At 31.0% G+C, this 12150-nt stretch overlaps 2 protein-coding genes across 2 annotated transcripts; both read right to left on the bottom strand.

The window, feature by feature from the left end:
• Positions 1–1092: 1092 nt before the first annotated feature.
• LOC124942979 (F-box protein CPR1-like) lies at positions 1093–1776 on the bottom strand. The gene has a single exon (XM_047483546.1). The coding sequence runs from the start codon at positions 1774–1776 to the stop codon at positions 1093–1095; it is 684 nt and encodes a 227-aa protein (XP_047339502.1).
• Positions 1777–5280: 3504 nt separating this feature from the next.
• LOC124942978 (F-box protein CPR1-like) lies at positions 5281–6315 on the bottom strand. The gene has a single exon (XM_047483545.1). It carries the CDS (start codon positions 6313–6315, stop codon positions 5281–5283), a length of 1035 nt encoding a protein of 344 aa, XP_047339501.1.
• Positions 6316–12150: the final 5835 nt, after the last annotated feature.

Here is a 12150-nt window from a genome sequence, read left to right as displayed (position 1 = left end):
ATATGCAAAAATAATCTAACTCTTTTTTAACAACACTTTGTAATTTGGAACACAATCAGATTTTATATCGGAACAATTTGCAGGTTTGAACAAGTAACATCATTTTTAGATCAGAACATATATTGACAAACACCCCATTTGCAAGAAAATCCGACATATCACCCAAATAAAGAGCATCATATCAGTCCCAATAACATCTGAAAATCTAGTATATATGAATGTCTAAAGTTGTCCAATTTTATGTTCAGTGATATAAAACATCCCAAATCATTTACAGTTTTTTACAGCCCTAAAACTAAATAACCATAAATTTTAAATATATCCATTCATAAACAATAACTTTTATAAGCATTTGAAATTCGATACTTTTAATAATCATTCAGACACAACAATAATCAATACAATTTAATCAAACCAGTCACCACCAAATCAAACATTCTGATTCAATTCTCCTTAAACAAATGTTAAAATCATAAGTTTCTCTAATGCAATCCTGATTAATTTTTAATCATTAATGTAGATTACCTTTTAGGAATTATAGAACTAACTTGAGCCCCTTCGATAAAAGAATTGTTCCTGCAAAAACAAAAATCTGGAAATTTAAGAAAAACTCATCTCCAACTTCTAAATCAAACTTAACATATATGTATCTAGTCTACTCACATATTATTTTCCTCTTTTTCATGAAGATTCTTCATAGCATTAGCATTGGTTACATCTGCTGCAACATTGACAAAGACGAGAGTTTCCATGCAAGTGAAAACTTCAAAGTTATCATCCATATCATGAACCCTAATTTCCTCAACTGACTCCTGCTCTAAATTATACCAAACAAACCTCTGAAAATAAACTTCAAGAGTACTTTTTTACCACTTTTTGAATAGGCAATAGGTTTCACAACGTGAACAATTCCCAAGGGAGTTATCGGTGACATTGTAACAAATTTCGACCAATATTCACTATTCTCGCCATATTCCTTCAACAAAAATAAATCCACATTCATCGATTGGTATTGACAACTTAACGAAAGACATCCTCTTAAATTATCCATATATAAATAAGAATTAAGACCACGAAACTCTGGTTGTGGAATTAATCTATATTTCTCTGTCCTAAAATCAGAGGCATAGCTCCCCCTGCTATTGAATCTCCGGTACTTATCAAGTCCGGACAGTGAAGACAATTCTCTGACTTACGCCAGGAATTAGATTTCAAACTACCTAGCATCTCCTCAAAACAGGCGTCTCCTCCTCTAGCATCTTTTGCAATCACCACTGAGACTACCTTATAATCGCCATTGATGTTATCATAACCAAATCGATAAACTCGCTCTAGTAAAGTATTTCTAAAGGCTTTCTTCTCACTACCACAAATGGTAATCTTAATTGGTGTGGAAGGCAAGTTTATATACTTTTTGGTTGATGAATTCCATAAAATGACATTTCCAATGTCATTCGACATGCAGAACAAGCCATCACAGGATCCCCAAAGGGTCCCATAATTCTTATAACACCTCAAGGGATGGTTATCAACCTCTATAGGTTGAAGAACGCCGTTGTCGAGGGAATCATTGTTCACCCTATAGGAATTGCCTTTCCACAGGAGGAGGCCGAGGTTGCTCTTGGTTTGGACTGATCGGTTCAGATGCAATTTAACAAAATAGGAACTACTGATTAGGGCAAACCAGGATTTAGATACACACCTTGAACGGAGAAGACACTTAACAGGCAATCGGAAAAGAATGTTTGCTAGAATCTCATCCGGAAACGGCGACATCTTCTACAGACTGTACAATGCAAGAAGAAAATGAGATCCGATAAGAATAATTAAACGGCGACATCTTCTACTTCATTATTGATTGGTCAGAATTCACATCAAGGAACCAAAATTAATGATACCTTACCATTTTTAATCACATTGGTATTCTTTGTTACTCTATAAATAATTCCAAAGAAGATTAAATCTATATAGATAACATTAGTACAAGTTAAAATTAAAGTAAATAATAATATATAATAGAATTAGTCCTTTTTTAAACTTTGTTACTATAAATAAAGTACGGTTAAAGTAACGAAAATGTGTTACATGAAAAATGCAGAAAAAATGAAAAACAAAATGAGAAACATAAAAATGTAAGATCACCAAGCATGAAGATATTCCAAAATAACAATGAGATCACTCGTCGAGTCCCCGTTCTTACTAAAACTCAACTCAGTTAGCGTCATGATAATAGCGTTTTAAATGGACCTCAAATGTCATCTTTAGTTTAATGGTTATCAATCATAAATTAAGAATTCTAACTTCTACATTTTCTAATCAAAAGATAGATCTAACTATATATGTATCAAATCAAATATTTAAAAATAAAATAGAAATCCAATTAAAGCTGCAAAGAAAATTAGATCAAATCCTTTTATAGAACATTTGTCTATCTCGGTTGTGATTCGTAGTGTACATAAACATTTGAAATTTGATACTTGTAATAATAATACAAACCAAAACACAAAGAGAAACCCATCTGTAACTTCTAAATCAAATTTAACATAAATGTATCTAGTCTACTCATATATTATTTTCCTCTTTTTCATTAAGATTCTTCTTATCATTAGCATTGGTTACAGCTACTTGCAATAACAACTGCTACAACATCGATGGTAACGAGACTTTCCATGCAAGTGAGAACTTCAAAGAATCAATCTATATCATCAACCCTAATTTCCTCAAATGACTCTTGCTCTGAGTTATACCAAACAAGATGAAAATCAACTTCCAAGAGTACTTTCTTACCACTTTTTGAATTGGTAATATATTTCACTAACATCTTCATTATTGATATTGGTTGTTCTGGATTCACAAGAAAAAACTAAAATTAATGATACCTTAGAGTTTTAAATCACTTTGTTATTACCATAAATGTGGGGTGTGAATGCAATTGAAGTTTGGCTCAGTTCCTTTTGTTTATCGATTCTGTTGCACCACTATCTCACCAAAGGCGGCAACCCTTTCTCTAGTCTCCAAACACCACAAAGGAATTTGACGTCTGCCTCCCACCAAGAGAGTAGTATATATTTATATTATTAGGTCAAGTACAGTAATGGATTACTAGAGACCCAACCACAATAAAAAGAGAAGAAGAAGTTCAAATAAATAAATAAGAGCTACACATGTCCAAAACACATAGCAACATGCATAATTATTATTTGCTTAAAATAATTAAGATAGAAAGATATAGTATTTGTGATCTCTTAAGCTTAAGCTTAAGCTTAGAGACTAAAGTTATTAAGAATTCACTACACAGTTTGTATATAAATAATTGTCCTTAGACGAAGAAGAAGATGGCAATGTTATCACACTCCTACATTACCTTATGAAGACCAAATAGGAGCTATGAATTAAGGCAAGCCAGAATTTAGATACACCTTAAATGGAGAAGACACTTAAGATTATTTGAAATACACAATATTTTACCTTAATTTTTTATCATAAATATATAATATTTTTACTAACAACACTAGAAAAATTAAGTTTTTGGTCATCTTGAGGAAACAAATCTTAATTTAAAAAAAATACATTTTTATTTTACAAACAAATACAATTTGATTGAAACCATGCACCCTATATCATCAAGAATCTACTATGGAAATGATACAATTACAATTACCATTTGGCATGTAAAACATAATGATAAAGTGAAAAATCATGAATAAGATATGGATGTAACCCATTGGCATGCGCTCGAGATAGGAATTTAAGCAACCAGCGGAGGGACATAAATTACTAATCATAGAGCTTTTAGATTTTCTAGGTTCCAAATTCTTTTTAATTGACCACAAAAATGAAGAGCATAAAAAAATAGAACAAAATTGGAATGCCGATTATGCACCCAACTTCAAGATGAATGTGAACTCGTTGTATTGTGAACTTCTTATGCTTGATGAAAAATTTCATAAATCATGAGTGTAAATGGTCAATAATTAACTTAACTAAATCAAATGAGTTACTCATCCTCTATCAAGAAACTTAGCAGGTCGAGTTGACTCAAACTGGGTGATAGGCATACTTGATTTTTTTTTCACACCAGTTACAGTACTAGATCTAAAGAAAATATTGGTTAATCAACTTGTCTAAGAAGATTTTTTTGAAAAAAATGAGATCAAGATATTTTATATTGAGGAGCAATCGGAACTGCCCCAAACTTGACTAGGGTATCATTTCAAAAAGCATTACTATGAGGGTCTCCACATCAGAATCCAAATTCTCATCCAGAAAAAGAAAAAGTTTTCAAATAGGCATAGCCAAACTAATGTAAGAAATGGTTCTTGATTCTAGTGGGATAGCAAATAGAAATAGAAACATCGTCCCATTTAGTGTGGTAATTTTGTGCCTTTTACAGAAATGTTCAGTTTAGACACCCCTAATTTCAGCAGCAACAACTAATAATATTTCAGAAACAGAAAATAAGAAAATTGAGATTGCAATGTGAAGATATATTAATCATTTTCAGTATGCATTAGCAATACACCATGAATTTAAAAGCAAGTACTAAACATCCATTTACTTACTTTAGACTAACATTTCATCTGTTTCTTCATCATTTTTCTTCAGCGCTCCAGCACTTCAACCTCTTTTCTGTGACATAGAAAAACACAAATATTGAATTCAGACTCAACCCCTCATCAAATCTTGCTTCATGTTGTCTAACCCACAAAGAGTAATTCTCCATTCATATTCTAAAATTGTGAGTGAAAAGACATATTAAAGGGATTAAGTGATCACTTGTATAGCACGACAATATCATATCTTGAAATACTCCTCTTTATGATCTCATTTGGATCCATGTACAATAAATACGACAAAAAAGTTTTTCCAAATAATACATAATCATATTAACTTAATTATCAAAATTCAAAAACTTTCTCTTTATACCAATCCACCATTGTAAACATAATGAGCAAAATAGTATACAGAGATAAATACACATATTTAATCATTAATCTAGACACCTTGTAGGAATTATAGCGCCAACTTGAACCCTTTAATAAGTAATTGTTCCTGCAAAACCCAAAATCTGGAGATTAAAGAGAAACTCATTTTTTATTTTTGTAAATCAAATTAATCTAGTGTTACTCACAGATTCATTTTTTCTTCTTCTCGATGATTCTTAGTATAAGATACGCACAGCTGGTGGAACATCGACAGAGATGAGACTTTCAAGGCAAGTGTGTACTTGAGTTAAATTATCCATACCACGAACCCTATCTTCCTCAAATGACTGTTGTTCTAAACTATACCAAATAAGGCTGAATTAATGTTCAAGAGTACTTTCTTATCACACTTTGAATAAGTAATAGGTTTCACAGTGTGAAAAAATACAAAAGGATTTGGTGGTGATATTGTAATCAATTTAGACCAATGTTCATTTTCCCCACCATATCCCTTCAGCAAAAATACATCCACAACCGATGACTCGTAATGACAACTTAACGAAAGGAGTCCACCTAAATTATCCAAATATAAAAAGAAATGAGGACCATCATATTTTGGTTGTGGAATTACTCTATATTTCTCTGTCCCAAGATCAAAGGCAACGATCAATCCTTTCTTTTCTGTATCCGATTTCACATATGAGATCCAGTGTAGAGCTCCACCAGCTATTGAATCTCCAAAGCTCCCCATCTTCGGACCGTGAGAAAACTTCTCTGACCTATGCCACAAATTTGTTTTCAAACTATAAACCTTCACCTCATATTCCTCGATGTCTCCTTTAAAAGTTTTTTTACGAAGTGCAAGTCTCACAACCTTGTAATCATCGTTGGTGTTATCGTAACCAAAATGATAAATACAGTCGTAGAAAATGTTATATATATCTGGTAAATCAACCGATGCATAAGGCAATTTTCTAGACTTTCTAGTTGATGGATTGCATATAAAGATATCGTCAATGGAATTGGCATCTGACATGCAGAGTAAGCCATCACAAGACCCGTACAACATAATTCCATAATCATAATTCCCATGGCACAATTCCATAATCAAAGCCATCACAGGACAACTACTCAAAGGAAGGTTATTGACCACCGCTGGTTGAAGAACGCCTTCGTCGAGATCAAAATCCATCCGATAAAGATTGTCTTTCCACATAAAAATATGGAGGTTGTTCTTGGTTTGAACTGATCGGCTCAGATGCAATTTAACGAAATCAGGGCTACTGATTAGGGCAAGCCAGGATTTAGATACGCACCTAAAACGGAGTAAATTCTTAACAGGCAACCGAGAAAAAATGTCAGATAAAATATCATCCGGCAACAGCGACATCTTCACAGATCGGACAATGAAAGAAAAATAAATTAGGGTTTCTCACTGCAGCAGCTATAGTTTGTATTAGGGTTTCTCAGGCTCAAAGTTTGTATTAGGGTTTCTCATTGCAGGCTCAAAGTTAAAGAATTAAAGAAATTTTTTTATTGATTTTGTAATAAAATTATTATTATTATTATTATTATTCTGCTTAATTGATTCAATCCGCATATATTAAATAACATATATGGAAATAATCATCCATTTAATTTTACACTCTTTTGTTTATATATTTTGTATTGATTTGTATCTTTATTAATAATATTTTTTAATATTATATGTTTACTAAAAAAATCACAATTACTTAAAAGATATATGAAATATTATCTGCAAATGTTGTTACACATGAATTATTTACAACTACAAATCACATACAAAAATAATAATATTTTAATAATAAGACAAATTAAAAATATAGTTTAGTCCTATATACACGAAAATTGAAATTAGAAGGTTGGAAAAAATATTAATTGAATAGTTTAAAAACGTAAACTTAGTTCTCAATAATTTAATAAATGTGTTAATATTAAAATCTCAATAATTTAATAAATGTGTGTAAGTTTGTAATATTTCAGAAATGGAGAAAGATTTGAGAAGTGCAATGTGAAAATGAAAATGTACCACATGATATAATAGTCTCCAGTCTAAGATGAGTTATACATCTTGAAATGGTATTTGCCATTCCCATTGAAAACTTATTCTAATTCAAAATTCAATTCTTTTTAGTATGCAAATACACCATTAGCCCAAAAATCAAGCAAATTCATTCTCAAAACAACCATTTTACTTTACTTTATCCTCTAACATTTGACCTGTTTTTTAAAACTAAAAACAACGTTGCTTCGTTATTTGACATTCGTTTGGGGCACGGTCGAGGCACGCTATTTTTGCATGAATCGTGTTTTGAAAACCAACCAATCATACTCAAGGAGAAATTCCGAAGCGTTCGAATTAAAAGGATTTCATGGCTGCCATGGTCAAGAAAATTAGAGACGAGAATTGGAACTCACTTCTAGGACATATTCCAGAGGGGAGGCGAGTACTCGAGCACCTTAATAGTATCCAGTTTCACGATAGTGTTGACTTGCATTCATGGGAATCTAAGGAGGATGGAAGAATAAAATCCAGCAAAGTGTGGGATTAATCCGAGAGAGGGGCCGATTGTAGAGTGGGCGCCTATGGTGTGGTCCTCCAAGATCATCTCGTGTCATCAAATCATCCTTTGAATTTCTTTCCGTAACCATCTTTGAACTAAGGATCAGATTAGTATATGTCAATTTCGAATACTTGCTGTTTTGGAATTTTTATGGTCACTATTATAATAAATAATTATTCAAATATCATATTTAATATAAGACAAAATAATGTGATCTAATGTGATTAAGTTTATGGTTTATGAGTGTATTTGTCATAAATATAAAGTGAGGATACCTAAGTGGTATTTCTAATTTTATGAAGGGATGAATTACAAATAATCTAACTATAATAACTAACTTAATGTTAGTTATATGTAACGGTAATGATCCCCATTTAAAGTATGGTCAATTCTCATTTGCGTCCCCATCAACCGAGAGAGAAATCTATTGACGTACTCATCAAATGGAAGAACCATTCCATATAAGGAAAGTTCAAGGAAGGAAAGAGATTAAAGAATCATTCAATCCATACAAAGTCTAAGAAAGAGAAGATTCATGATTCATCAAATTAAGGTACGTTTCCGCCGCATTCAGATTTTAATTTCTCACACATTAAATTAGGATCTAATTAGGATAATTCTAACATTTGCTGTGTGAAAAATCTATAAATCATTTGTTTGGTGATCATCCGTTTATTGCTATGAGGTGGAGATGGTTCGCTAAAGCTATGGGGATGCTGGATTTCCCTATATATTGGCACCAAATAAAGGATTTAATGATTGAAAATAGTCATGAAGGGCTATTTCGGGCGGTTGTATATCAAATATGGACGGAGAGGAATTCTAGGGTCTTTTAGAGAGCTAGAAGAACTGAACAACAAGTTTGGAATGATATTATCTTTGACGGACACACTCTAATTCACACGTGGAGGCGTATTCCAATCACACTAAGGAATTGTGAGTTATGTTGGGAATGGGAAATCAAGTTTGAGGAAGTCACAAAATTAGATTTGTATAAGGTGCTTTTAGATGTTTAAAAGTGTGTTGTAATTTTCAATTACTTATTGTTTATGGATTGTTTTATTTGTTTTTATAAGTATCAATTCTAGGGTTTGTCTAGAATGGTTCGATTTTTCTTTCCTTGTTGGGATTTTAATAAAAATGGCAAATAAGCCCTTTTCTAAAAAGAAAAGGAACTTTTTCCCTCCCCTTTTCAGACTCAAACTCTCCTGTAATCTTGGTTAGAGTTGTCTAACCCACCCAAAAATCTAGTATTCAAGGGAAGAGACATATTAAAGGGAATTAAGGTTTCACTGCAGGCTCAAAGTTTTTATAAGGGTTTCTCACTGCTCAAAGTTAAAGAAGTAAAGAAAAATATTTTGTATCATGAAATGTATATTTGGATTTTGTAATAAAATTATTATTATTATTATTATTTTTCTAAATTGATAAAATTTAATCCGCATATAATAAATAACATATATGGAAATAATCACCCATTTGTTTATATATTTTGTATTGATTTGTATATCTTTTATTAATAAAAATATTAAGATTATAAATTTACTAAAAATCACAATTACTTAAAGATATATGAAATATTATCTGCCATTATTTTTTACCCATCAATTATCTACAAATACAAATCACATACAAAAATAATAATTTATTTTAATAATAAGACAAAATAAAAATATAGTTTAGTGTATGTCTTGTATACACGAAAAAGAAATTAGAAGGTTGAACAAAATACTAATTGAATAGTTTAGAAACTTAAACTTAGTTCTCAATAATTTAATAAATGTGTTAAGATTAAAATCTCAATAATTCAATAAATGTGTTAAGTTTGTAATATGTGATGGTTTAATTTTCGGCTATAAATATCCCCTCATGTTGGAACTCTTCATATATCTCATATCTCTTCTTCACTCATTTCATTATCTTTCTAGAATTCAAAAGGTTTTTTCTTTGTTCTCTTGATTGTTCTTCGAGTTCTTCACTCATTCTAGTGTTCTTTGAGTTTTTCACTTAGTCGAGTGTTCTTCGAGTTTGTAACTCGTCATATTTCTTTTGAAACCCGACGATCGATTCAGGTACAATGTCTAGTTCATTGCGTAGTGATTCCAGTACTAAATCACTACTTGATTCGTTGTACCCTGTGAGACAGACATTAGTGATAAACTCCAGCATAAGGGAAGACGGTGAAACTGTCGTAAGAGAAATGTGCTAAGCACATACCTCAAATCAACATTTTTTCTAGTGATTTCGTTCTTTGTAATATTGTATTTATTTAATTTATTTGTAACATCATTTTATATGTATTTTCTTTTATTTCAAGACAAGATATCTAATATATATTAGAAAAAAAAAAGTTATACATTTATTCTCAAATGTAATAAAGAAACAGAGATAATCCTAAAGGAGATAATCCTAAAGATATGAATAAAATTATGAACTAATATATAGTTCATCAAATAGAAATAAAAATCAAATTAGAGAAAACATCATTTGAGGACTAAGATAACATCATTTTAACCTCGAATTCTCTTATCACATATATCCGCTGCACTTGATTAAAAGAATTCCATGTTCGGTCCCATCAATCAAGAACACGTTTTTTGAATCAAGAACTCAGAAAGTTAAGTTATAGTTTCAAGTTTAACACATTGTAACAAATTTCGACCAATATTCACTAAAATCATTTCCTCTATCAACTAATGTCGCCACCCAGTTCACTTCATTATTGATATTGATTGTTCAAGGTTCACACCAAGAAACTAAAATTAATGATACCTTAGAATTTTAAATCACTTTGTTATTTACCATAAATAATTTCAAGAAAATTAAATTTATATATAGATAACTTTAGTACAAGTGAGAATAAAAGTAAAACAAAATATATAGTAAAAAATATATGGATATTAAAAAATAATAGATCTAGTCATTTTTTACTTGCATATGAAAACAAGTTTACTTTTATTATAATACAGTCTAGAAAATAAAAGGTGGAAATTTGAGGATAATCTACTATGGAAATGACACAATTACAATTACCATTTGGCATGTAAAACATAATGATAAAGTGAAAAATCATGAATAAGATATGGATGTAAACCATTGGCATGCGCAGGAGATAGGAATCTAAGCAAGCTGCGGATGGACATAAATTACTAATCCTAGACCTTTTAGATTTTATTGGTTCCAAATTCTTTTTAATTGACCACTAAAATGAAGAGCCTAAAAAATAGAACAAAAATGAAATGCCGATTATGCACCCAACTTCAAGATGAATGTGAACTCGTTGTATAGTGAACTTCTTATGCTTGAGGAAATTGTTTTCATAAATCATAAGTGTAAATGGACTAAATCAAATGAGTTACTCATCCTCTATCAAGAAACTTAGCAGGGCGAGTTGACTCAAACTGGATGATAGGCATACTTGATTTTTTTTTTCACACCAGTTACAATATATAATACTAGATCTAAAGAAAATATTGGTGAATCATCTTGTCTAAGAAGATTTCTTTTATTTTATAAAAATGAGATCAAGAGATTTTATATTGAGGAGCAATCGGAACCGCCCCAAACTTGACTAGGGTATCATTTCAAAAAGCATTACTATGAGGGTATTAACATCAGAATCCAAATTCTCATCCAGAAAAAGAACTAATGAAAAAATTGGTTCTTGATTCTAATGGGATAGCAAATAGAAAGATAAACATCTTCCCCTTTAGTGTGGTACTTTTGTGCCTTTTACAGAAATGATCAGTTTAGACACCCCTAATTTCAGCAGCAACAACTAATAATATTTCAGAAACAGAAAATAAAAAAATTGAGATTGCAATGTGAAGATATATTAATCTCCAATCTAAGATAAGTTGTAGATCTTGAAATGATCTTCAAATTCAAAATTCCATTTTTCAGTATGCATTAGCAATACACTAAGAATCTAAAAGCAAATATGAAACAGACATTTACTTTACTTTAGAGTTTAGCCTCTAACATGTCCTCTGTTTTTTCATCAATTTTCTTCAGCGCTCCAGCACATCCACCTTTTTTCTGTGACATAGAAAAATATAAACATTGAATTCAGACTCAACCTCGTCAAATCTTGCTTCATGTTGTCTAACCCACAAAGAGTAATTCTCAATTCATATTCTAAAATTGCGAGCGAAAAGACATGTTAAAGGGAATTAAGTGATCACTTGTATAGCACGACAATGATCATTTCTTGAAATACTTCTCTTTATGATCTCATTTGTATCCATGTACAATAAATACGACAATAAGGTGTTTCCAAATAATACATAATCATATTAGCTTAATCATCAAAATTCAAAAACTTTCTCTTTATACTAATCAACCATTGTAAACATAATAAACAAAATAGTATACAAAGAAAAATACACATATTTATTCATTAATCTAGATACCTTGTAGGAATTATAGCGCCAATTTGAACCCTTTAACCAGTAATTGTTCCTGCAAAACCCAAAATCTGGAGATTAAAGAGAAACTCATTTTCTATTTGTAAATCAAATTAATCTAGTTACTCATAGATTCATTTTCTCTTCTTCTCGATGATTCTTAGTATGAGATACACACAGCTGGTGGAAAATTGACAGAGACGAGACTTTCAAGGCAAGTTTGTACTTGAGTTA

The sequence above is a fragment of the Impatiens glandulifera genome, chromosome 6, assembly GCF_907164915.1.
Source record: "Impatiens glandulifera chromosome 6, dImpGla2.1, whole genome shotgun sequence".
NCBI lineage: Eukaryota > Viridiplantae > Streptophyta > Magnoliopsida > Ericales > Balsaminaceae > Impatiens > Impatiens glandulifera.
Note: the sequence above shows the minus strand (reverse complement) of the source record. Positions and strands in the feature narration are given on the sequence as shown.

Bases quoted from the DNA above. Each gene is read 5' to 3' on its own strand.
- LOC124942979 (XM_047483546.1), bottom strand. From the start codon at position 1,776: ATGTCGCCGTTTCCGGATGAGATTCTAGCAAACATTCTTTTCCGATTG.
- LOC124942978 (XM_047483545.1), bottom strand. From the start codon at position 6,315: ATGTCGCTGTTGCCGGATGATATTTTATCTGACATTTTTTCTCGGTTG.